Source organism: Mustela nigripes, chromosome 15 (genome assembly GCF_022355385.1).
Source record: "Mustela nigripes isolate SB6536 chromosome 15, MUSNIG.SB6536, whole genome shotgun sequence".
Lineage (NCBI taxonomy): Eukaryota > Metazoa > Chordata > Mammalia > Carnivora > Mustelidae > Mustela > Mustela nigripes.
The window spans coordinates 18957891-18985407 of NC_081571.1; the positions used below are offsets into that span (position 1 = coordinate 18957891).

At 35.9% G+C, this 27517-nt stretch overlaps 1 protein-coding gene across 6 annotated transcripts in view; it reads right to left on the reverse strand.

The window, feature by feature from the left end:
* Positions 1-8525: 8525 nt before the first annotated feature.
* TRPC4 (transient receptor potential cation channel subfamily C member 4) overlaps positions 8526-27517 on the reverse strand; it is a 143753-nt gene continuing 124761 nt past the window's right edge. For 2 of the 6 annotated variants that reach the window (XM_059377425.1, XM_059377421.1), the window contains 5 exons: positions 26608-26803; positions 23186-23380; positions 11477-11518; positions 11261-11350; positions 8526-9523 (listed from right to left, as the gene is read on the reverse strand). In XM_059377425.1, coding sequence (XP_059233408.1) covers positions 8801-9523; positions 11261-11350; positions 11477-11518; positions 23186-23380; positions 26608-26803 — 1246 coding nt within the window. In that variant the 3' untranslated portion in view covers positions 8526-8800. Of the gene's footprint in view, positions 9524-11260; positions 11351-11476; positions 11519-23170; positions 23381-26607; positions 26804-27517 lie in introns of all 6 variants that reach the window. The other 4 variants (XM_059377422.1, XM_059377424.1, XM_059377423.1 and 1 more) reach the window with 4 other exon arrangements.

The following is a 27517-nucleotide window of genomic DNA, read 5'->3' on the forward strand; positions in this document are numbered from 1 at the left end:
CAGTGTAGGAGGGTTTCCCTCTCTCCGCATCCTCGCCAGCATCTGTCATTTCCTGACTTGTTAATTTTAGCCATTCTGACTGGTGTGAGGTGGTATCTCATTGCGGTTTTGATTTGTATTTCCCTGATGCCGAGTGATGTGGAGCATTTTTTTTCATGTGTCTGTTGGCCATCTGGATGTCTTCTTTGCAGAAATGTCTGTTCATGTCCTTCTAGTCCTTATTTTTATAAGTATTAGTGATACTTTTCCTTTCTAATGCAAACCTTAGAAGTGATTTTAATTAGCATGGGAATTTTAGGCCACACTCTTATTCAGTCATTTGTGTGTGTATGCACTAAATTACTTTGGTTTTGGGCGCCTGGGTGTCTCAGTGGGTTAAGCCTCTGCCTTTGGCTCAGGTCATGATCTCAGGGTCCTGGGATCAAGTCCTGCATTGGGCTCCCTGCTCAGCGGGGAGCCTGCTTCCCTCTCTCTGCCTGCCTCTCTGTCTACTGTGATCTCTCTCTGTCAAATAAATAAATAAAATCTTAAAAAAAAATTACTTTGTTTTTGGTTCATATATATTCTCATGTAGTTATAATTTTATTATTCTAATGTTATTATTTACACCAATTAAAGACCCAAAATAATATTCTTATTGTTATTAGTAGTAGTATTTTGTTGTGCACTGTTAAAACCAAAAAGGACCATTTAAACAAATGATTGGTCATTTTAATGGTACCTAAATATTAGCTTCAAATTTAGTAATTACTCTTCAGAAATAGGAGGGTGAGATCATAGTACAGGAATACTAGGTTTTTTTCAAATAGCAATTGGATTTCAGGAAGAAGTGTTCATTTGAAATTTTTTTTTTTCATTTCTGACTTTCAGTCCCAAAATAGCAGCATTTCTTATTCTTTATTGCTTCTCCATCAGATTCAGGAAGTTGGAAGAAACATAAAGGAATTGAAATATATTATTTTTTCTTTATTTTTTTTAAGCTTCAGAAAATCGATCCTGCTGTAATATTTGGATGACTAAGTCAGTGTTTTCTCCTAAGAATGATTTATCTTCTTTCTTGTCACCCAGTTTTAGTATTACCTGTATGTATGCCTGTCACCAGTCCTCCTCATTCTCTTTCTATATTATATGAAATCCTATTCCTCAAGATGAATTTCTTCTGTAAATCTGTATATATACCAAGGGACTTAGAAAAGAAGATAGGAAAAATAAATATAGATAAATATAAAACATAATGGTATAAAACTTAGGAGAAAAAAAAAGGAGAGAGTTTTCATGATCCAGGCCTAGATAATTCTTTGAATTGTTATAAAACAAAGTTGAAAAATTGGATTTAATCAAAAATTTTAAATTTTGCTCTACAAAAAGACCCTTATTAAGAGGACAAAAAGATGAGAGAAAACATTTGCAAAACACATATCTGACAAAAGACTAGTGTCTAGAATTTAAAAAAAAATAATCTCAAAACATTAAACACACATATAATAATCTAATTAACATTTAAAAACACACATATAATAATCTAATTAGAAAATGTGCAAAAGACATGAACAGAAATTTCACTATCATATAGATGACAAGCACAAAAGGTGTTCAACATCACTTAGTCTTCAGGGAAATGCAAATTAAAACCCCAATGAAGTATAATTACACAATGATCAGAATGAATAAAATAAAAATTGGTGACTATACCAAACACTAGCAAAAGTTCAGAGAAATTGACTCACTCATACATTGCTGGTGAGTATATAAAGTAATACAACCACACTGGGATACAGGCTGGCCATTTTTGTGTGTGTGTGTGTGTTTTATAAAACTAAGCATGCGGGGTGCCTGAATGGCTCAGTGGGTTAAAGCCTTTGCCTTAGGCTCAGGTCATGATTCCAGGGGCCTGGGATCAAGCCCTGCATTGGGCTTTCTGTTCAGCGGGGAGCCTGCTTCCTCCTCTCTCTCTGCCTGCCTCTCTGCCTACTTGTGATCTCTGTCTGTCAAATAAATAAAGTCTTAAAAAAACAAACAAACAAACAAACAAACTAAGCATACAACTACCGTACCGCCCAAGAATTACAGTCCTGGTCACAGAAAAAACTGTACATGAATGTTCATTGTAGCTTTATTTGTAGTAGCCAAAGATTGGGAACAACCAAAATATCCTTCAGTGAGTGTAGTGTTGAATTAGGTAAATTCATATCATGGAATAGGACTCTGCAATAAGAAATGAACAAACTGTTGATAGATGGAACAAATTGGATGAGTCTGCAGAGAATTATATTGAGTGAAAAATGCTAATCCATAAAGGTTACATACTGTATGATTCTACTTGTCTAGCAATGTTATAATGATACAATTATAAAAATGGAGGACAAACTAATGGTTTTCAGGAGTTTGCAATTGGGAAGTGTTAGGAGATGGATGTGGTTTGAAAAGGGGCAATACCAGGGATACTTGTGGCAATAGAAATGCTCTGTATGTGACTATGATTGTAGATACACAAAGCTATACATGGGGTAAAATTTTGTAGAACTAAATACACACAAGACCACCTACACAGGTATAAGGAAAACTGCAGAAATCTGAAAGAGATCAGTCAATATTCTGCAATTTTGTATTGTAGCCTTAAAACATGTTTGTTTCCATTGGGGGAAAAATAGTAACTGGTATGTGAATATCCTTATATTATTTCTTACAACTGCATATGAATCTATAATGATCTCAAGATTTAAAAAAAAAAAAAACTGAATAAAAAAAAACCCAGAGGAAATAACTATTCAGTTAATGGTTTTTGGTGCCTTTATTTGTTCTACATTTCTACATTCCTCTTTGGTACTTCTAAGTTTAGGAAGGTAATATAACATAGTTCAGTATTATAGAGATAGATGGACATTTCCATCCAGAAGTTTCAAATATCAGCAGATAAGATGGAAATGAGTGCAATCAATGCTGGATTTGCAGTTCCTTTATAGCAGGTATGTGAAAATACCAGTTTCCAGCTTTCCCATAGACCACCAGGGCATTTTGCATTCTGACTGTTGAAGTAACGCATTAAGTTATTTCCTGGGAGTAAATTAAACCTTTAACTATATTGACACCCTGAAAGAAAGTCAGTGCAGATAACCTCTTATTCCCAGAGTGGGGAAACCTGGCTTGTTATCTGCAGGCTCCGGAAATGAAAATCTTTAAGAAAAAAGACATTGGGTAAAACAATTAGATGTAAGGGAAACCATAAAAACAGATCACTTACAATTAATTAAAAGTCTGGATTTAAGAAAATTCTTTAAAGTAATAAAATTTTGGTCCAGTTATGATCTAAGGTTGGAGGAACAGGATTTGCTAATGTTGGGAAAGAGAAATATTAAGTCTTAAATACCTAAAAGAAATCCCAAATGGCTAAGGTCTTGTGTGTGTGAAAAGATGATGCTGGCCCATGAAGTGGGGCCACTTTTTGAAGGTCATACTATGGACTCTTTACTTAATCACAAGAAAAATAGCTCTACAAGATAGTAAACAGAAGATAAAAATGAGCATATTGGCCTTTGAGAAAGACGTTGTCTCTCAAATACTCCTCAAAACCTTATGGTTGACCCAATAATGTTTTAGCAACAGGGTATGAATAGATTTCAATAGATAAAAACAATTAACGAATTTTTTTGAGTGGGTTCAAATAACTCTGCTATATCAAATAGCTCTAGAAAAGTCTTCCATGATACCCTATTAGATAAAAAACAAACAAGCCACTAAATTATAGATGTAGTATAAATTCCATTCTTGATAAAAATAATAACAACCCATAACCTATACATATATTTATGTATTTATTTATATTATAAATTATATATTAATATATTATTATATGTGTATTTTATAATATGTATTAATATATTTGCAAAGGCAAGGAAAAACATGAAAAACAGCAAATTATTAGCAGTGATTCCATTAGGAGACTGGGAATCAAGGAGAGACAGCAAATTTTAATTGAATGAAAACAATATTTATGAGTAGTTGAGTACATGTTTCACCTATGAAATTCAAATGGTAGAAATACATGAACTGAGTGAAACAAATAGAGATGCTCCAGAGCACCACTGTCCAGTAGAAATGTACTGCAAGTTCCAAACGCGAGTCACATGTGTGTTTTAGAAATTTTCTAGTAGTTGCATCAAAAAATTAAAAGAACCATGAAACTAATTTAATTCATATATTTTAACCCAATGCATCCAAAATACTATCAACATGTAACCAATGTAAATATTAATGAGATATTTTGCTTTGTTTTCATACTAAGTCCTTAAAATCCAGTGTGTGTTTTACACTTATAGACATTTCAGGTGTTTAGTAGCCATATGTCTCTAGTAGCCACCGCATTGGACAGTGCAGCTCTGGAGGAAGCTGATGGTTTTCCTACTGGTAAATTTCACCGGCAGAGACAACTTCACTCTGCCAACTCAGTGACAGCATGACCCTGTTAGGCCCTAGTCTCATCGTCTCAATCTCATGTTAGCTTCATATTTTCCAGCTCTTATCATTTTTCATTTGAGAAGGTTTAATTTTATTTCAGACATTTTATTATTACAAGACTGTGTATAGAATTATCACAGAACCTATAGTTGAAGTGAAGATGATGAACTTACCATTTCTTAGAAAATGGTAAGATGCCAGCTTTTTGAAAAAATCCATGAACACAATTTTGTAGGAAGAAAAAGGTAGTATCTTCCGAATTGAGCTGTGGAAAGTTTGAATGAATATAAATACTTTCTACTGAAGGAGAAAGCAAAGAAGACAAAATTTAAAAAAAAAATTAATTTTAGTTGAGACATTTATGACCTGTTATCTCATCTGAATATCTACATGAAGAGTTTTTCTTTAAGCTCCAACTCAACCACTGAGTAGCAGGGTAAATTTGGATAATTGCCAGAAATGCCCTGAACCTTAGTTTCTCCATTTATCTCTCTGGAGAACTTATTTAATATATTCCAAAATATTTTCTAAAGTCATGTGATAACATTAATCAAACAAAGTTCATTGTAATAGATTGTGAAATAATTAGAATAATATATTTGAAATTGAATTTAAGGGGATTTATAGAAGGCAATTTCTAAATGTAAATTACAGGGAGGTCTGAATTTTGTAGAATATAAGACAAAGAAAAATAAAGCTAAACTGAAGAAAATAATTTTCCAGATAAATTCTGCTTTTTAAATTCAGCTTTTTAAAAATTTAAGTCATTGTAAACATATTGATAGGGTCACACAGACGGTTTTTGCTTAGCTGATTTTTAAGGGTTCTTTCTAAACTCTTCTGCTACAAACACAATTCATGATAACTAAGAATGGACAGATTTCAGGGCTTGATGCCTACTCTTCAACCAAAAGTCATGGGACTGGACAGTCATTCACTCCACTAAATCCCAGAATTGGTAAGGATTACTAATATTAGAAGAGTGCATTTTTATATCACTGGTTATTCCTTCTATACTAATTGGGAAATTGACTGCTTCTTTGAGAATAATATGAGATTTTTCCTTTCTTTACACCTCAAAGGTTATCAAAGATATTTCATTGTTTGGATTTGTGTGTTCAATTGCTAAAGTATGTTGAGTTGCTATTTAGGTCAAGGCAAGAAAATGGGTATGCTTTTGCAATATTTTAATTACCAGCTGATAAATAAATTATCTAATTTAAGAAAATTTGATATACAAATATCCAACTTATGAAATAGTTACATTCCGAGGATGATTATCACTTTGAAAAATAATTCATCATTTTACAAAATAATTCACTACCATTTTTTTCTTTTTTTACATAGCCAGTTTCCCTACTGAAGTTGATACAGAATTATTTACACAGATATTTTCAGAAATACATCTGTTGCAAATGGTGAAGTGCATCTTCATAGCATTTTCTCTTGTAAATGGGTTTTCCAAAATAGGTGATAAATGAAGTGCTATTCTATTAAAGTTAAACTGAATTTTTTAGACATTCTTCCACCTAATCCTGGCAATAAATAAGTAAAGATTAGCAACAAATAACAAGGTCAAAATGATGTGAAACATAGGAACGTATTTATACAAATGAAGGTGCAATGTCAAACCTCTCTTTGGTGTTTAGGAATTTATGTTAATAGAAATATGAATGGAAATGAAAAGAGACCCCAAATTACTCATTTAAAGACCTCAAAAAACATCATCCTTCTATTTTGCAATCTGCTGTTTATGTTTTCTTATTCTTTCCCTACTCTTCATCTTCATTAATGCTACTTAATATCACCTTCTATTCAGAACAATGTTCAATCCTAGGACATATTATACTAACAATATCTGATATTTTGTTTAAACTTATAAACGCATCTGTCAGTGACATCTGAGGGTTGTTAAAAACCATCATTTTCAGAACATGAGAAGGAGGGGTTTACTGGCTCCAAGTAAATCTCTCTGCTATCACCATGTTTCCCTGTAAAATATCAGCACCCTAATCCCTGATAGAAATAAATCCCTGGGAACATATTTTGTTGTTGTTGCTTTTATTGTCAGTGGTGGTATTTGAAGGAACAGAGGACATTTGAAATTAAATTCTGGAAATTATGTATAATGATGATGTATATGATTTTTACTTTAGAAATAACAGTATTAATAACAAAAGCAGCAAAATAGAATCATTGGAAAACACCGCAAATATTGAGAATAGGTCTGTGTTCCCTTACTACCGAATGTCTGTCTGACTTAGAACAGTTTGGGTGTTTTGTTATCCCCAGGGCTTATTGTGAGTCCTAACATATTTGAGATAAATGTGCACTTGAGGCAGTAAGAACAGGCATTAGCCCTATTGTTTCTCCAAACCTACCAGACCCATTTCCCTATCCTGAAGACAAAACCAGATTTAGGAAAGAGTAGTATCTCAGTGCCTCTGGGTTGTAGCTTATTTGAAAACTGAAATCTAGTACTTCCAGTTGAATTCTGATGTCTCCTACCAAATATGTATTTTAAATCTACTAACTTCTATAATACGATTGAGTCTAAAAAAATCACATGTATCTTTAATTTTTTGCGCTCCTCTTGCTTTACAAGAGGGAACACAGATTTATGGAATTTACCAAGCTCTTTCTCTCTCGTAATACATCCTTTCAGAAGCAGCAACAGTAACCCCTATAAGTGGACATTTTTGCTTGGTCTGTTTATGTTCTGAGAGGGAGTACATATTGTAATTAAGGGTATGGCCCTGGAGGACCCATCATAGCTCCATCATTAGCTGTGCACCTTTACCCAGTTAGTGCTTGCCTCGCTTTCATCATCTATAAAGTGGGGATAAGAATAGGAGCTCCTTCAGTGAGTAGTTGTTGTGAGTAGTACATAGATGTTGATTCTTGCACTGCGTATAGGATAGTGGATGGCACTGTTACTGATGTTATTCCTTATTTTCCATGTATGGTAATCAGAAACTATGCAATTTGGGGTCAATGCTAAATCATGTACAATTTGTCTAGTCCATGGAGGGAGTTTCTGAAGTAAAACGAACTCAGCATTTTTCTAATGATTTGAAATACATGTTAATTGTATGCGGTCGGTGAAGGAACTTCTGTTTCCATGGTGGCTTCTATAGACACAAGTTATATAACTTAAACTTTATGAAGTCTCCAGTGCCTTTTTATATCAGGTAAAAATACTTTGTTTTTAGTGATTCGTGAATGAGTGTAATATAATCTAGATTACCTTTAAAACAATAGAAAAAATAAGTAATTAAGAATATTGTCCCTCTGGGGAAAGCTTTACATTTGTATCTACTGCTAAAATTAATAATGATTTTGGGTGAGTTTAATTTTAAAGAAATATATACCAGCCACTGGGAGAAAGATGAGGAAACCATGAGGATTTTGTACTTCTTTTGAATTCATGACAATGTCACACTGATTGAAAATACAATTTAACTTTACTTAGATTTAGAGTTTAGAATGAATTTATTTTCATCTGGATATTATGAGAATGAAATCATTTTGCTTTGTTTAAGGTGCATTAACTATTCTAATTTACTGTTATTCTTTTCTAGCACTGAGAAGTTTTGCCATGTTTTGAAATTCTGTTATTCATAAAGCCTGGTATTTATAATGACTAGCAATTGAACCCAAAAAAGGTCATTAAAAAAAACTTGAAATAAAACTTTTGTCTTGACAAAATCTCATTAAAAATCATCAATTGTCAGTACTTATGAAGACAAATATTTATTTTACTTACTGAAAGGAAAAATTGGGCCATCAAAAACTCCAAAGTACACCTGACTTCCGTTTTAAGAGGGAGTTTAATCCTGACTCCATGAGTAGAGGGCTTGCTTACTTTAATTTGTGCTATGAGAAATAATTTGGTAATATTTGTGTATTAAAGCCACACTATAAGGCTGTCTGAAAAGTCCTTGATGAGTAACCATCTCTGAAGACCCTAAAAAATTACGAAAAAGCTCGAATAGTTCAGCTACATTGTTTTTTGCATATAAAAATATCTATTATAGGAGTCAACTACCACATGAATAAGTTGCGTTTGTTTTAGTTGAAAAAGAGAGCTAAAAATTTCCTGTGGATTATTGCAACAGTACAAGAATACACAACCAAAAACATGGGTAAAACAAATTGTGAAAGCAAAAGCTGGTTACAAAACCAGGGTTTCTGATCGCCTTTGCCTCAGTTAAACATGTTACGCATTACTATGCCACAGTTGATAAATGATATAAAGTGTTAGTTAGCTTTTGCTAATTCTCCCCCTCCCCAGAGCACTAGGGAAAATATCTATATGCATGACCAACGCTTCCTCCTTCAAGTGTCACAATCTGGTGGTCACGTAATCCTCATGGCTGGCTGTGTCGGTGAGGTTTCCGTCATAGTCTATGCTAGAGTCTTCTTCCTTCTCATGCTTCTCCTTTGGTATGATTGGGACGGTGTCCTCCACCACCACCTTCTCCGACTTGAAGGAACACACTCTCTTGCCCACCTGTAAGCCCAGGGAGTCCGTATTCCGTTCTCGGTGGTCTACTAATATACACTGTTCACTGAGACCCGGGATGTTCAAGTCCCCCCGGGAAGCCAACCCTCGAGATTCCAGTTGAATACTCCTCTCCATTGGTCTTTCGGCCTGTTGACGAGTGACCTCTTCTGAAACAGAGAAGATTTGGTTTGCATTTTGCTCAGCAGCGTTCTGTTTGGATCGTCTGTGAAATAACCCGAAGTTTTTGATATCGGTCACAAAATTCACTTTTCTCTGCTTCTCCCTGGGGGGCTCTTGCATCACCAGGGCCGAGCCGTTGCTTATGTTGTGTCGTTCGGAGGCAATGGCAGCGGATCGCGGGTGGATCAGCGTGGTTAAGTCGAAGAGGCTGAAGTTCTTTCGCTTGTCCCTGCCGCTGCCCTCGTTATCGCTCTTCTCATCCGAGTCGGCCGAATTGGAGGACTCCTTCGTGGCCTGAGCCGCCTGTACTGTGGACAGTTTGCTACCTCGTAGCAACCCCAGGACTTCAAAGCGGAAACTGGAAATGTCTTGTTTTAGTTCCTAGGTGGGATGTAAAATGACGAAATTAGCTTAGGACCGAAACAAATAGACCTCAGGAACCATCATGAGCGCGCTTCGCACAGGGTTCTGTTGTGTTTTCACTCATTTTTAAGAGCGAGGATTCCGCTCTGCTGCGATTGTCTCCCTGGTACTGGAGTCATTTGGGTTCCTGCTAATTTCCCGGTTGGAGTTCTGTAGTAATGTGGAGACTCCCTGAGCTCATGCAAAAAGAAACAAGGGTATGTTGGATTTCTGGGGGCCTGCAGCTTCAAACGCTTCCTCTCCAAAAGCTTCATCTGCTTTCAAGGCACCTCTTGTTCTCTCAGGGATGCATTTTTTAAAAAGATTTTTAATATTAGCACATTTTTTTTTTTTTTTTGTCCCAAAGGCTATCTAAAACAAAATACTTACAGTGCTGCTGCCCCTCTACGAGCTGACAGTTACCTTCAATAGTTTGCCACCTTGGAGCTGAATTTATCTCAGCATCTGGGTGAGCTACTAAATCTCACAAATTGCTTCAAATCAGATAACATGTCTTAGATTCATCCTTTACTTTTAATTTTTTTTTTTTTTTTTTTTTTGGACAACTGAATTCTCAATAGTCCTAATCTTTTCAGACAACTGAATGCTCAGCCCTAACCTGACTGTGGCCTTCCTGGTGGCCTCCTGCCTCCAGCCAATCTCCCAACACACCATGAATCATTCAACTACAAAATTTGGATGTTGTGGCAGCAAAGAATATTTCGGATCCTGGACAACTTCCAACCTGTGCTTTACATTTTGCAGTTCATCAGCCTTTTTACCAAAGCAGCTGCTTATCTCTATTCTCTTGTGAGACCTGTTGCTTTTCACTGTTAAAGAGTCTTCTGGAGGGTTTTTTACTTGTTTTTGCCTCTATGACCTTACTGACTTTGCTCATTCTTCTAAAACCTCTAAGAACTCAGGCAGAATAGCAAAGGTATTTTATACACATGTGCAAGCATATATACATTACATGTATTCCACCTCACTCTTCTGATAAAATTAAATAAAAAAATAAATAAAAAGGGAGAAAGACTAAGTGTGTAAGCTACACTTAGGCGCAAACCTCGAATTTTCTACTACCAAAGCTGTGCAGAGCACAAACAGGGTTTTCCTTGTTGCTTTTAGCTTCTTAGTTACTAAATGTTTCAGGTTCAGAAATCAGATTGAAATTTCAAAAACTAAAGCTCACTCATTAGAGTGCTGGTAGGATCAGCAAGTCCAAATACTGCTGGACTCTAGGGTTTTCTCTGCCTCCAAGTATAAGTGCCTTCCATATTTCAGATTAAATGTGCTCAAAAACAATATATTTTGAAAAGAAATTTCACCACTTTTTTTTCTTCTTAATAGTTAAACAGCCTTGAATTTAAAAGTAAGAAGGGGCGCCTGGGTGGCTCGGTCAGTCAAGCGCCTGGCTCTTGATTTCAGCTCAGGTCATGATCTCAGAGTCATAGGATCGACCCCTATGTTGGGCTCTGCGCTCAGTGTGGGGAGTCTGCTTGAGATTTTCTCTCTCTCCCTCTGCATTCCGCTCTCATTCTTTCTCTCTAAAATAAATAAATCTTAGAAGGAGGTGGAGCAGGGACAGGAGGGGGAGACAACACATGGGCTTGCTAGAAGACATGGCTGAGTTTCCAGCTCTGATTTTAAATGGGCTGTGTCTGGCTCCACGCTCTGCGGAACCGGTCTCCTGGTGATGAGGATGAAAATGATTACCTTAAAGTTCTCTTCAGTCAGCCCTTCTTCAGTTTTGGCATCTCTGATCATTGCAGCAACGTATCGCTTTACCAGGTTCCTCATAACCTCCTGAGGTATGTCAAAACACAAGAATTGATATTCAGTGCAAAAATATGATTTTTCTCTTGAGTCAGTTCTGAAGAGGAGCAATAGTTTATTTTAAGGAAAATTTCAAGATACAATAGAATAACTTACTTGATATTGGTGATGTCTTCTCAAATTATCAGCAGCTCGCCTCTGAAAAGGAAAGAGGTATTGACTTTTCAGTTAGAGTTTTGTATTACCATTTTGGAAAATAATTCATTGTTCTTTTAATTGAGATTATATTTATCCTCACTTCTCCAAAGTGAAAATTTTACTAGACAATGAACAATAGCTAAAGAGTGCTTCACATGAATCAAAAGAATGAATGAAACAAAGCAACGAAGTGCAAGGTTATAATCTCTACAGCAATTAACATATAGACCAAGTTAACAATGATGGGAATGTTGTTCTTTTAATAGAAGGTGACAGAGAATTAGATAATCATAGCTGATATGTACTCCAAATTACTTGAAGTAATCTAAGAGACACAGATGAGACATATCAAATTAAAAATAAGAGAAATATCAAATAAAAAAAAATTCTGTAGAGTAAAAAGCTCATATTATTACAATATGGGGGTCTTCATAAATATCAGTGTAGCAAGCTTCAGAATTTAGCTATGATATGCAACATGTAATCAGAAACAATGTTAGATCACTAAACCCCCCAACATTAATTTCAATCAGATGTACATTAAAAGGGACTTGCTGCTTTAATTAGGTGGTTGGATTTAACAAAAAAATAAAAAGTTCTGCTCAAACATCGGGCTCATAAATTCATCATTTTAAAAAATGAATGTCTCAGCTGTCATTTTGAAAAGATCAGAATGGTTTGGGAGTGCAGCTAGAGTTAGTACAGAGGAGTGATTCTGGAGTGCAGAACAAAGAGAAAGGATGTTTAATGACTAAAAAAGAGTCCATAATAAATTGAGTTAAATAATAAACGGCACTAAAATTATATAATTGCAGATTTCATGGGTATTCTGAAGATACTAGAAAAAAAAGCTTCATAATTCCCATTTTGTGCATGTTGAATAAATATCAGTATTGATTCTTAAAAACTGACCTAATTAAAATAAAAAATATTTCTGTAGTAAAGGAATGAATTTGGTAGATTGTGAGAAAGCAAAAAGATAATGTATCTAGAGTTTAAATAAATCTTTTGATCTTATTCCTTACTAAATACTTAATCATAGGCTGATAAAATGGAATTTTAAAAAGAGTTGTGAATACATCACTGTGAAATAACATTAGGGGAAAAAAATCAAACAAGACAAAAGAAACGTTTTTGTCTCTTTAGGGAAATAGGGAAAAATGGCTTTTTCACTGGCTGGCCAGGAGAATAGACTTGTGTTTCATGATTATTAGTGACTTTTAGGAACAGCTGAGATAATGCTTAACTTCCTAAAAGCCACTAATTATTTACCATTCAGTTTTACACAAATCTTAAACAAATTTTCAATATGGTATTTTGGTATTATGGTATTCATTAAGAGATTGGAAAGTTTGAAACTTACTACAAAATTAGAATATCTTGGAAAAAAGAAAGCATGGGGATTTTATGACTGAGCCACAAGATGGAGGTATATGACTCCTATTGAGACATAGCTCAGCTGAAATTCAAGACAAAAAACACTCTGTAAGGACACAGGCCTTCCAGATCTTCTTAAAGTTACTTCAGGGGGACAGAAATACTAAAACAAGCTATATACCAAGTTCTTTAACACTATCACTATAAATATTGTACAGGATACCCATATTCCACAATTAAGTAGATAGAAACTCTGAATTTAGTATAGAATTTAATCAACTCCAGTTTGATTACTTTGGGCTTCTTCTCTTGCATTTTGTTACCCTGTTTTGATCAAAAAGTCAGCAGAGAGCAGCTTGAAGTCAAGATTTAACTTTAAATTTCCTTAATGCAAAATTAAAGCTAAAAATGACAGAATCAGAAAATTACAAGTAACAAGTGAAAATCATCATGATGCATTTTAGTATTGATAAGAGCACAGACTGTCTTTTTTTCAGCAGAACCTGCTCATAAACAAATTTAAATTTTTTAAAACAAATATAAGAAGATCAAAGATTATATTTTGAAAACTAATCTGAGATTGATTTTTTTTAGGGAATTTTTTTTTTTTTTTTTTTTTTTTTTTTTTAAAGAAGCAAAATAGACTGACAGAGAGAACATAGAAAAAATCTCCTATGATTACTTTCAGGAGCTATTCCTATCCCTATCCCAGATTTAAGCATGAATTAATATAGTTAATTGTTTTTGCCAGACAGTGTTCTTACACATCTACATAGTAATACTGCACAAATATCTGTATTCTTGTGAGATTATATCAGCCAACCGAACTCCAGTATCCTAGGAAAATAAGAACCGATGAAGCTAATCCTATTCTGGATAACGAAAACAGAAGTGAATGCAATAAATTCACCAAATGATGACCACTAAAGTATGCAGTTCAGATATCTCTCCTCTCTATGTAATCTCTCCTTTTCTGGTTAGCACCGCAGAACTGATTCCTATTGACCACTACTATGATGCCCACCTGTCTCTACTTTCTTACTACCTGGGAGGTGGTGGGGTGTCACTTTAAGAACATGTACTTAGGGGGTCACACCTGTGTTTGAAAGTGACTGAGTCTAAACAAGGAATTATCTCTGAGGTCCTCTCCCATTCCCATTTTTTATTTTGCTATGTAAAGTTAAATGCACCAGATGATTTTGAAGACTGAATGAGATAAGAGATTTAAGACATCTATCACTAATGTTAACTAACTAGTCCCCATCCTCTTTCCATTTTTCCCCTTTTCACTTAATAACGTGATTTAGTGCAGTTTAAAATAAATATTCCTGAGCCATAAAACCTGTGAATAATTTGACACATATCAGGATTACCCCAGAGGAAGTAAAAGAAGATGTAATTGTCCCTCTTTGTGTGAATTGCTTGACATTTCAGGCTTGAGGGCAGCATTTTATTTAGCTAAAGAGTTGAATGCGTTTAACCTAGGCAATAGAGGTGTGGAAGTAAGAAATTTGTATTTAAATAATAGTGTGAGGAGAGGCTTTTAGTAAACATGGATAGATGTAATGCAAATTCTGTAGGTATTTTTGTTTTATGAAAACTCTTTTTAGAGCAATTTAAGGTTCACAGCAAATTTGAGTGGAAGGTACAGAGATTTCCCACTTACTCCCCACACATGCAGCCTCTCCCATGATCGATGTCCCCAGCCAGAGTGGTCCACTGTTCTAATTGATGAGTGATTATCAACCAGAGACCATAGTTTACATTACCGTTTATTCCTGGTCTTGTATACTTTTATGGGTTTGGACAAATGTATAACGACATGTATCCATTATTATATTCTAATACAGAGTATTTTAACTACCCTAAAATTCTTCTGTTCTTTGCTTATTTATCCCTTCCTCCTCTGCACCCACAACCTCAACCTCTGACCACCACTCATATTTTTATTGTCTTCATAATTTTGCCTCTTCCAGAATATTATATATTTGGAATCATACAGTATGTGGCTTTTTCAGATTGGCCGCTTAAACTTGATAATATATATTTAGGTTTCTCTATGTTTTTGCATGCCTTGATAGTTCATTTACTTTTATCACTGAATAAATAATATTCAATTATCTGGATGTACCATAACTTATTTATCCATTCACCTACTGAGCTACATCTTGGCTGCTTCCAAGTTTGGGCAATTATGAATAAAGCTGCTATAAACACCCTGTGCAGGATTTTGTATGGACATATGTTTTCAACTCCTTTGAGTAAATGCCAAGGAGTGCGATTGCTGGATTGCATGGTAAGAATATATTTAGTTTTGTAGGAAACCATCAAACTGTCTTCCAAAGCAACTTACCCTTTTGCATTCCCAACAGCAATGAATGAGTGCTCCTGTTGCTTCACATCCATACTAGCATCTGGTGGTGCCAGTGTTCCAGTTTTTAGCCAATTTAATAAGTGAATAACTCTAGTCAGTTATCTTTTTTGAGGTCCCAAAAGTGTTTTGAATATCCCTGCATGATATTGGATTTTTGCTGTGACCTCTGTGAATCTTCCTTTGTGGGTTCCTTTTTCACGAATCTTAGCTTGTGGGGCCAATTTAAGATTTATTTATTAGGTGGTTATCATTCATGGCAGAAGCTGCAAGAACCCAGAGATGAATAAAACATACTTTTTGCCCTTAAATGGCTTATAGTCTACTAGGTAGGATGCCAAGAATGTCTAGAGATGAAGACAAAAAACAAAAAAACAAACAAAAGACAAGCAAAACCATGGGGAGTGCCTTAAGAATGTGTTTTGAGTACAGGGAAACAAAAAGTAGTATTGGGCTAAGGAAAGATCCAGCAGCAGCCTTCAAACAGGGAACAGGATTTTAGATTGGACTTGAAAGAATCATGGGACTTTGACAGAAGCACAGACATTCAGATTTGCAGAAGACAGGAATACGGTCAGCAATATGCTGGTGCTGGAGGGTGAGAAACGTGTTAGGGCGATTTCCACCAGTACAGTTGTGATGTGCTCTGATAATCAGGATATAGGGATTAGCTCTTGTTGGAAAGTTAGCATGGGTTCTTTATGCAGAATCTCAGAAAGCACAATGAATTCAGTGGTTGGTAGGCACCTGGGGTTTTGACAAATTGAGTGATATGTGATAAAAGTGGAACTTCTATGATAATCATGTGGCAGCAGTACTGGGTAGGAAAGAGGAATATGGAGAATCAGTACATAAGACGTCAGTTGGGATGCTGGTACAGAATATGATGGAAGGGTAGAATGGGTGTGAGCTGAACCGGTGTTGGTGTGAATGAAAAGGAAGAGAAACAAGGGTCACAACGGGATGAAAATGTGGAGAGGGAACAGAAGCCCGGGGGACTTGGCAGCTGGAATGAGTTTATGAAGACAAAAATTTTTAGTCTAGCTGCTGAGATGTTGGTAATATTAAAAAATAGCAAAGAATTCCACTTTGGTGATTCTGACAGAGGACATTAAAGTAGCAATACCATTGTCTATTTTGGATTTTGGGGGAAGGTTAAGACTAAAGGAAAAGATTCAAAGAGTATATGCCCAGATGCAATAGTGTATCCAACCACAAATCCATGTTTCTCGGGATTAACACAGGAAAACTACTGTGGACAATACAATCATTGATAATTTGTAAATGTTTCTATTAAGAATGCATATAATGGCCTTTTTCTTTTTTTAATTAGCTTTCTTAGGCTAAAGTTAATTTAATTGTCTAATATCCCAGGATCTACCAAAGGCCAAGGGAAATCAGACTGGCTTTTAAATTTCGAAACAGATCTATTGTTTATTAGAACCAAACCCCTAGGGGCACCTGGGTGGCTCAGTGAGTTAAGCATCCAACTCTTGATTTTGGCTAGGTCATGATTTCTGTGTCATTAGATCAAGACCTGTGTTGGACTCCATGTGGGGTGTGGAGCCTGCATAAGAGTCTCTCTCTCCCTATCTCCCTCTTCCTCTGCCCTTCCTTGCCAAAACAAAACAAAACCCAAAACCAAAACCCCCAAAGGGTTCTAGTCTCATTGCCTCATTTATAAGTAAGGCCCACAGAGCTGAGTCAGTTGAGTGAGTAACTACAATACCACAGTGTTCTCATGGCAGTGCCAGTTCTATATCACTAGAACTCACTCTTTACACTTTGCTCTTTCTATCAAGTACTGTCAAGTAGATACTTAGAAACATTTGAATACACCTACTATGTATTCTATGATTTTTGCCTCCTTCTCCCAAAACATCTTAACTTGAGGGTCAACACCGTTAAATACCGGATCCATATTTCTTTGAATAAAAATGAGTAAGCACAGATGCATATGCTATATGTTGTATTAGTTTCTTAGGCATGAAATACCATAAACTGTGTGGCTCAAACAACAGAAATTTATTGTCTCATGGTTCTGGAGGCAAGAAGTCTCAAATGAAGATGTTGGCAGGGAACTCTTCCTCTGAGACTGAGGCTAGAATCCATCCCTTCTTCTTCCTAGCTTCTCATGGTGGCTCTCCATCCTTGGTGTTCCTTGCTTTGCAACTGCATAATCCCATTCTCTGCCTCTGTCTTTACAAGGAGATCTCCTTGTGTCTCTGTGTCTTCACGAGATCATGTTTTTATATGGACTCCACTTCCTTAATAACCTTTCTGAACCCAATTACACCAGCAATGACCCTATTTCCACATAAGGTCACATTCTGAGGTACTGGAATTTAAGACTTCAAAGTATTTTTTGGGGGGGGGACACAATTCAACCCATAATATATGTACTCTTTGCAGTAAACATAGTGATAATTTTTGTCAGTTGGTGACATTATTAAGTATTATACAGTGGAACTACCATCAACAATGGTAGCTCTCTTTTTGTCGTGTAAAGATCACTTGACTTTCGTAGGCATTTACTCTCACAGGGGAAGGTCTTACATCCTATAATCATCACTGGAAATGATCGAGAACAGAACTGACCAATTTGTGTTAAAAAATAATAATGTAATATTTTGGAGAAAGATGTGTATTTTAAGTTAGCAGTTTTCTTTGCAAATTATGTCTGAAATCTAGCAGTGTGTGCAGAATGTTACTTGGCAGGATGGCTTGTGCTCAGGCGCCCAAGGCACACGGTGTACCTCAGATTTTGCAGGTTCCTTTGATTTTTGGGGACAAGGTAAAGGCCGCATGTGTGTGGATCACAGAACTAATGATAAAGGAAAAGACCAAAGGAACTTCTGCTGCTGCAAGGGAACTCCACATTTCCATAGAAGTGTCATGCGGCCTTAGAGCATCACAGGTTTTGCTACTGGGAAAGAAAGGGATCTGGGGAATCGGCTGTGACATGTTTCGCTCTTTATCTCCCACTGTCTGCACGTCCACCACGTGGAGTGTCGGGCACATTTTCCCCTTTCCCGAGCTGGTTCCCTGCAGTCAATCGTCAGTGCGTGGCTCTCTCATTTCCTCTCGGGTTTTGGTCTATCACTGACTTTGAGCCCATGAATTATGCCTTTTATCCTTAGCTTTGCTTGGGTAATCCCTTAGGGGCTGCAGCTTGCTGTGCTCTTCTCCTTTTAAAAATGAGGAAAAAGGCAAGGGGCCGTTCCAAGATGCGATCCCTTTTTGAAAACTGCAATTTGGCTCATTTACAGGTAGAGCTATGTATTGTTTTCTAGAAGCGCACTTTTTAAGCATATAAAAACAAATGTTATAAAATGCTTGAACATTGCCTTGTCAAGACAAATATTCAGGGTTTCGCTCTTGAAACATCAAGAACATCACGCAATGCATTCTTCCACATCCCTTCTTAGGAAAGTAAACTTAATTAAAGCCCCAGCCAGCAAATTTTACAGACGTAAATTAGGGGTTGGGACATATTCATGGATGAATACTATTGTATCCATAAGATTTGTTGTTAGACCTACTGGAAGCCATGAAGATTAAGGAACAATGCATTTTGATAAAATAGCACTAAAAATACAGTCTGAAAAGCATGTACCATTAGAATGTTCCTCTGGTGATGCTGGCTGGTGTTAATCCATTCACTGTTTCTAATTCTCTGGCAGTGGCTTAACTGAGTGTTTGTCTGTGGCAACTGGTCAGACATGGGTGTTCCATCTGAGGTCCCAGAGCTGAGTGATGCTAAATGACCCTAAGACATGGTGTTTCATGTTTTCCTCCCTATCCTGTGCTCAGGAGAAAATCAGAAAGTGGAAAATATGAATCTAAGGAAGTTAAAATCATTTGTTATCATTTTGTCCAAAGACCTCACATTTTTTAGTTCAGCATATGGATCTATACCTTAAACATTCTATTTTAGAAAACTGGTCTATGGCATTGAAATGTTTCATATCAATTAAACATTTTGGCATTAATATATTTTTACTTAAAATAATCTGGGCCTCTTAAGCAACAAGTGCAAATGTTGATTTTGTTTTCATTTAAAAAGCTGTGCTAGATACCAGTGGTTTCTTTAGCAGGAGTTTCTAATTAAAGTTACAAGGAAATGCTTGTTAAAATAGAAATTCCTGATAATTTCTAGCACGTGTTAAAGTCTAAGAATGAGTGTTATAATATGGAGAAAGGTATTTGCTGATAAAATGGTGTTAAGCTAAAAATTAGACAAGTAGTAATATTAAAAATCAAAAGCTACAACATGTTTCTTATTTTACTGACCTCTCACTAGACTGCCCATTTGGTGGGATGTTCATAATTTCCCAGGGACAAGCCATTTCTCAATAATGAGTTTGCTTCCTACAACAAAGGTTTTGTTCAATAAAGCATTTCTGCTTCATTTATGTTTTCCCCGTAAAGCATTCCAAATGAAAGGTTAATTTATCTGGAACTCCCAATCACCCCTAAAACGAAGTCTGAAGTTAAAAAAAAAAAAGTTAATGAGTTTTCAGGGCTAGCTGTATCAATATTACCCGGAAGCCATAAATAGCCAGATAAGATCACCAATGATGGGCTTCTGGAGAGTGGCCAGTGCAGCCACCCTGAAGAGCCTTGGTCTGCCTGGTCTTGTGCAGGGAATGAGCTGCCTCAAAGAGTGCATGAACTCTACCTCCAGCTTAGCTTCAAATTTCTGCATCACAAATGTGGCCTAAATATAAACTAGTTGAGAAGCAAACAGAAGGTAAGCCAGCCTGTGAAACAAGGGCTTTGAGATACAGGAATCTGAGAGCAGCTGAGGACAATGGCAGGATCTGCAAAAGCTATTGAGAAAAATGAAAGGACGAATACACAACGTGGAAGGTATCCTTGCATTGTTATTAGATTTTTCAGGAATCACGAGAGTGATGGAAAACACACTGGTTTGGGGAACAAAAGACCCAGGTCTCTCCCACGCACTGTCACCAAGGGATCCTGAAACACTAGGCAAGGTAAATACACTCTCTTTGAGAGGAAATAGTTGAGTTAAATGATTTCTAAGGTCCCTTTGAAGTGTAATGTGTTATTCGAAGCTTAGAAGGACAGTACAGTGACTGTCATTGGTACTTCAAAGTCATCTTTTAATTAATGGAAATGTGTATATCTCCTTGTCTTTGTTTGTCTACACCAATGAACTGCCAAGAGGATCAATCAAATTGAAATGAATTCACAGCAAAACCAATTACTTTTTGACATTATTTTTTCATTTAACTCTTCTATTGATATATTACCCAACCTCCTTAATTTACTTTTCTTTATCTTGTATTTTTCTTTATAAATAATACATGTTATTTTTTCCATCTAAAATCTAAATGTATAAAACTCAACTACAAGTATGCAAACCAAAATATTATGTCCTTCCTATTCTGGAAATGCAGTCTAGACAAAAAGTCAATTTATAGGATTGAGTTTGATTAGGCTGGTGCTTGCCCAAACCCTTAGTATGGTGAAGAAGTGCCAAGATTGAGAGTGGGACGAAGATAGGGAACAGAGACATGACTCACAATATTTATTTAGTTTGTCATAAATTCCCAAAGCATAAAAATATCCATTACAAAAGGTTAATAAGATATACATGGCTAAGGAAAGAGGAATGGCTTGAGGTCACTCAGTTAATTGGGAATTCTTTTTCTGTGCATCAGCTTGGATCAAAATATTCAAAGAGACTTAAAAAGAAATTTGGATAGAAAAGAAATGTATAGAAAAGAAAGCTTCTTAACTTGTGTCCCCTCTGAAAGGTGTGAATCACTGCTTTAATAGGAAATCCCAAATGAATGTTAAGCCCTTCTTTGCATCTAAGAAGTGATGGTAACATATTCCTAACAATGCGTCAACAGTGGGAGGATTCTGGAGGTTGTGTGGGGGAACTTGGAAGTCAAGTTCTTGAGTGGTTTTCTATTATTTCGTGGCAGCACAGATGGATCTTCTAAAATATTAGATCAGGGCCTCATATCTTGGTTACAAGTTTTGTGGCATCTTAAAACCTTAAAACCTCTCTTATTGCCTAAAATTAAATCATTACAGACAAATTTCTTTTGTGTACCACCTTTATTTTGGGGCCCAGAAATTCTTTTGGAATCAAAATAACTCCGATGAGAGATAGCATAGAACTGTACTAGCCACTGATGTCTTTTCAGAGATTGATTAAATAAAATTATTACGGATTTAAGAGTAAGATGTGAAAAAGGAGAACTATATTTTAATGTGGAAGAGAGTAAGCAGAGTTTGGCTTCTCTGAAATCTTTTTTCTGTTTATCTCAAGGAAAACAATAATTATTGCTTACACTGTTGTCATACATCTTGCGTGTAACAATATTATAATGCTAAAATATTATATGACATGTACTAAGTAATATGTCCTCATATTTGTATCTCCTGTATGAGAAATGATGTCCTCAAGGATGGAAAGTATGCCTTTGTACCTACTCCCATCCCTCAGTGCCTGGCTGGCATGTGGAACACATGCAACAATTGCTTATTAAACCAAAGTCATTATAATTATTTTACAACCCTTTTAAAATAAACCAGACTTATTTTTTAATAGAAATCAAACATTGGAGGAAAATAATTTCACTCTTTTCTAAAGTTAGTGGTAAAATCTATTAATTAGTATAAGGATTACAGGCTAAATCTTCATCATAATTTAACTTTGGTTTCTAAGATCAGATATATGCCCAAACTTTAGTCCTCCAAGTTCATGGGGTAAGAATTTGTACGCAAGAATATAACTGTATCTCCTAACCACCTCTCTATTTGTTATACGCTCTTGCCAATCAATTTCACTTTAGAATTTGAAATGTTACTGACAAGACAGCAAAATCAATACCACTGTCCGTAGAGAAAGCCCCATTTGATAATAATGCCTCGTAGCCAATGAGGTTAATGAGTGAGAAGGATCACTTAGGGCATAGCAAGCAGTCAAAAACCATATTAAATAAAATTAAAAACAAATTTAAAAACTTCAGTATGTTACTAGTATTACTTGGTGATTCTAATATAACGGTATATTAGAATACTTACAAAATACTTTCCCTGAGCAAGTCAAAATGACTAGTGAATGTCAGAGTGTGAATTTTCAAAGGGTTACTGTGAGAACTTTAGAAAATAGTAAATTAAGTAGGGAAGAATGAAGAATAACTTGTCCCACGTCAGTGGTTTGGCTGGAACAAAGTCCTAAGTCCATGTCTCTTCTGATGGAATAGCTTGAACTCTTGGTTTCCAGCATGAAAAAAATTTCCAAAGGAAGTTTAATCTTATGGTATTAACAGGAGCGTGGCTCTGAGGGGTCCTAACATTTTTTAAAAATACAACCTCTTGGTATTTAAAATGACTGGGAGTAGAAGCAAAATGTTGAACAATTTGACATATTCTGAAATCACTGTACTTGAACATGATACAACATTTTCAAGTTATAATATCCATTTAATCCTTTAGTTGAGAAATTTTTGTCAAACATTATATGCTGGTAGGAGCCTATGTTAGGCACTAAGAATATAAAATGACTGACACAGCCCCCTTCCCTTACAATCCAGAGAGAGTAGTAGGCAATGAGTAAGTAATGCCACAAATACCCTAAGGTTGCAGTTCTGAAACAGGCTAGAAATCAGGGTACTGAGAGGTAAGGTGTTAGTTCCCCCTCCATCACTCATGGGTCCAGGAGAGGCCTGTGTCAGGTGGGGCTCCTATTCAAATAACACTGATGGCCCTCACTGTAGGAAGCCATGTCTTAGGGTAGCTGTGTGATAGATGGTCACTAAAAACAATGAGGAAAAACAAAAAGGCTAAAAATGCAAAAATATCCAACAAGAAACACAAATATATTCAAATACACAATTAAGAAAAAAAGTAATACTAACATGCTGTGTTCTTACCCCTATTGTTCCAAAACTTTCAGGCTTTCTCCTCATCTTTTTCTTGCACAGGTGTGTCCATATCCATTTGATCAGGTACCAGAGAGACTTGGGGCTCGGGATGACATTGAAGGGAGTAGGCAGAGTACCACCTTCTTCAAAATAACTCATCCAAAGCTTTGTTCTAGCGAATTTCCATTCTATATCTGCATGGTCCTGAACGGGAGAATATGACAACAGCTGACAGGTTTCTTAATTATTAAGGTGATATAAACCTCACAGAGAGCTTATAACTTGACTTGGAGCAGCTCTTGGAACATTAATTAAATTGCTTATAAAATCAAGGCTGACTCCCAGTGATAGTCATCTAAACATTTCCGATGATGGTTTACCCTGGTAAAGAGTCAGCGCTCTTGTCAGGTTTTATCCTTCCTTCTTCCATGAAACAGACATCTAAAAGAATTCTGTGTTAAAGAGACTGCAGTGATCAGTTATGACTTGAAGATAAATTTTCCTTTCCTGCACTGTAGGCTTACATTAATTAGCTCAGCTGCACTAGATTCTGGCCATAAACAGGCCTTTCTGTCTTACCCAAGGCCTAGAATCCCTGTCTAGGTAACTGCCACCTGCATCGATGCTCATGGCTTAGCCTTCTAGTGTTTCTAAGAAAAGTCTTAGTTGATATGTTTCTGTGTGAAGAATTCCTGTCCGCCTTTAGGCAAGAGGCACAAATTCAGATAGAAGTTCCTCTAACAAATGAAGAGTAAGGCCTCTGACACAGCATTAAACCCTGATATAAGCTTGTCCAAATGGTACCAGATAGGAGTGTGATTGGCGCCTGCCTAAAATGTATGTTCTAGGATTTCATTTTACATTTAAGGATTTTAGGATACATTTTAGGATTTCAAAATAGCTCATTTTAACCCATTAATATTAGAAAGAAGAACTCAGATTTTAGAGTAGAAGCATAAACTTAGACTGTGCTTCCCTCAAGTATTTCTAAATGGCTATGTGCTAATGAATATCTGTGTTGTGTATACATTTTTACTCTGAGCAATAGAGATGTTTTGTCTAGACACTGGACAGATTGTGCTTTCAACAGAAAGAGCATATCTAGAAAATGTGTGGCCCTCATTGTTGCTTAGCAAATGTTTGATGGGATTGACCGATCAATAGACAGAAGCAGAGAAGCTCCAATCTGCCCGCCCTCACCATTCTCCCCACTTCCTCTCCTTTATTTCTCCCACCTTCCCTAGCTTTCTTTCTAAACAAGCTTATAGATTCTGCAGTAATGAAAAAAGGTATTTATTGTTTGCTGTTGTCATGGAGAATGGGAGTCAGTAGAATTGGCTTAAGGTCATAAAAAGGCTGTCACTTTGATTAAAATGTTGGCCTGTGAGTAGATTCTGTTCCTTCCGATTCTCCTGGAGGCACAAATTAAGGATTATCCTGACCTCATTATGTTCTCTTATGGCTATCACAAAGCAGACTCTTCCTTTGTTTATGATTTGGAATTCTGAGAGGGTCTATAACAAAATCTATAGCAAAAAAAAACTGAAAATGAAATGTTCTATGCTGATGATGCCCCAAACCACCATCTGTTACCCAGGTGCAAATCAGAGTTGGCATGTTCATGCTCCAAGGAGCCATCATGCCCATGATGCTGAGAGATGCCCATGATGCTGAGAGGTACACCCATCTCAGGTTCTCAGTGCCTGTTCTTCTCTCAAGTAGTTTTAGAGTTTGAGCTAAACAAAAAGAGATTTGAAGATCATTCTCACCTCTTTAGGAAGTCACCTAGAATAATATATCCCATAAAGAACCAAAAAAAAAAAAAAAAAAAAAACTCATACTATTCTTGATGTTCTCTTCTTGATGAAATCAATACATTTGATGTTCTATAGGATCCAAATTGTATATATAGTTTCTTTATATGTAGCTTGATAATTAGAGACTTTCTAATATTTTGGAAGGGTGGTCTGGAAAATAGAATCCATGTTTTGCAAATGTGTTGACCAGAGAAATACAGAACTTCGGAAGCAATTACATAGAGACTATCTTAAGAAATCCATACTTACAAGTTGCTTAAATGAAGCTCCACAAATTCATTATATTCACCTGCAAATCCTAGGACCCTGGTATATACTATGTAAATACTTAGTTTGTGAATAAGTAGATAAAAATCATCTATTCTTGTGTTCTATGCAGTTTTTCATCTGTGACAGGCATCTTGCCCCCATAAAGATAGTTGAAGTAAGATGCAGAATGCTGCTTCTCAAAATAACTAATAACATTTCAGCAATTTAGCAATAGACACAAAGATGCAATATAATTGTAGCTATTTAAAGAGATAATTATGGTTATGAATTATGCTTATAAAATGCTACTTATCTCAGGTATAAATACAAAAGACCTAAATATATTTTATTCCAGTATGGGTTTGTTCAGTTGCTATTGCTAATGGCCATTGACTCCTGGGAAGTTCAAGGAGACAAAGGGCGTTACCTTTCTTATTCATTGCTGTATTTCTAGTTCCTAGAGTAGTACTTGGCAACAGAAGTTCTCAATAAGAATTTATTGAATGAATGAATAAATTAACTAACTTGTTTGGATTCTAGCGTTTCAAATAAGTGTATATGGTACTGTATACCCCGTTGTAGAATTCAAGGTTACTCCTACATTGCTTTTTCTGGATTTAAGAAATTGAAAATACTGTGCAATTTTTCCTCAGACTCCCCTCAAGGCTAGCTTTTCTATCTTGCCAGGCTGGCAGGAGTTTTGTTATACCTAGACTCAGGTTCAATGGTCGGAGACAATGCAGAGTGCACAGGGTGCTGCATAGAGATAAGCCACTTGTTCATAACTCATCCCTCCCCCAGTGCTTGCCATCACCAATGACTGCCTGTAAAGATAGATTCCATTTATTTTATAATCTTTCATAATCTGGCAAAACTAAGTTAGTATGTAACCAAATATGGTACAATACTGTTTAGAAACTTCAAATTAACCATTCATATTATAATTCTGTTCTGTCTTCTCAGTAGCCTATTAGAGACTGTTTTCTATGATAAATAGGATAGAGTATGGCTAGAAACAACACATTCTATGGGGAAATATATGATCTCCCTGATATGAGGAAGTGGTGATGCAACATGGGGGCTTAAGTGGGTAGGAGAAGAATTAATGAAACAAGATGGGATTGGGAGGGAGACAAACCATAAGTGACTCTTAATCTCACAAAACAAACTGAGGGTTGCTGGGGGGAGGGGGTTTGGGAGAAGGGGGTGGGATTATGGACATTGGGGAGGGTATGTGCTTTGGTGAGTGCTGTGAAGTGTGTAAACCTGGTGATTCACAGACCTGTACCCCTGGGGATAAAAATACATGTTTATAAAAAATAAAAAATTTTAAAAAAATAAATAAAATAAAATTAATCAACTTACAGCAATGAGTTGGTAAGAGTTATTCATCATAGCTATTAACATGTTGAGTAGGACAACCAGAGAGATGACATTGTATGTTCCAAACATGGTGGCACCCACAAACTCAGTGAATTCATGCTGTGCTTTGACATTGGTCACATATAAGTTGATCAGCCCAAATATTGACCAAAACAAGGACTGGAGTGTCTCAAATAATCTGGAAAAAAAGAGAAAAGGACACTAATAGCTATATTAATAGAACTATTATACAATAGGTTATAAAAATAAAATTGATTCCTATTACATATATTTACTTAATTTAAAAATTAAACCTAATAAAAGGTATTAAAATTACAAAATTAAACTTAATAAAAAGAGTTAAAAAAATTATTTTCATCATATAGCCCAAATAGTGTACTTCATTTTCCTAAGAACCTCGAAAGCTATTTAGTTTCTTAGAGGAGGAAATTTGACCCATAGCCCGTTTTTGCCTGGCTCCTGAGGTAAGAATGGTTTTTGCTTTCCAAACGGTTGGGGAAAAGAGCTATTTTATGACATGTGAATATTTTATAAATTCACATTTCAATGTCTATAAGTAAAGTTTTATTGAAACATAGCCACAATCATTTATTGATGCATTGTCTGTGGTTTCTTTTGTGCTAAAATAGCAGAGGTGAGTAGTTGCAACAGAGAACATTGGGCCTACATAGTCTAAAATATTTACTATCCTTTTCACAGAAAGCTTGCTAACCAGTGTTATAGGGCATTGATAGCTAATCAATGATACATCCTCAAACTTAGTCTTTGAAAGATGTCAGTGCATTCACGTGGTTTTGCTTCTTGGTTGTAGAAGGACTAAAAATTATGTTATCGTTGTGGATTTCCACAATTACAATTAAAGTTGTACATAGTTAATCCTGTAAGACGGCAG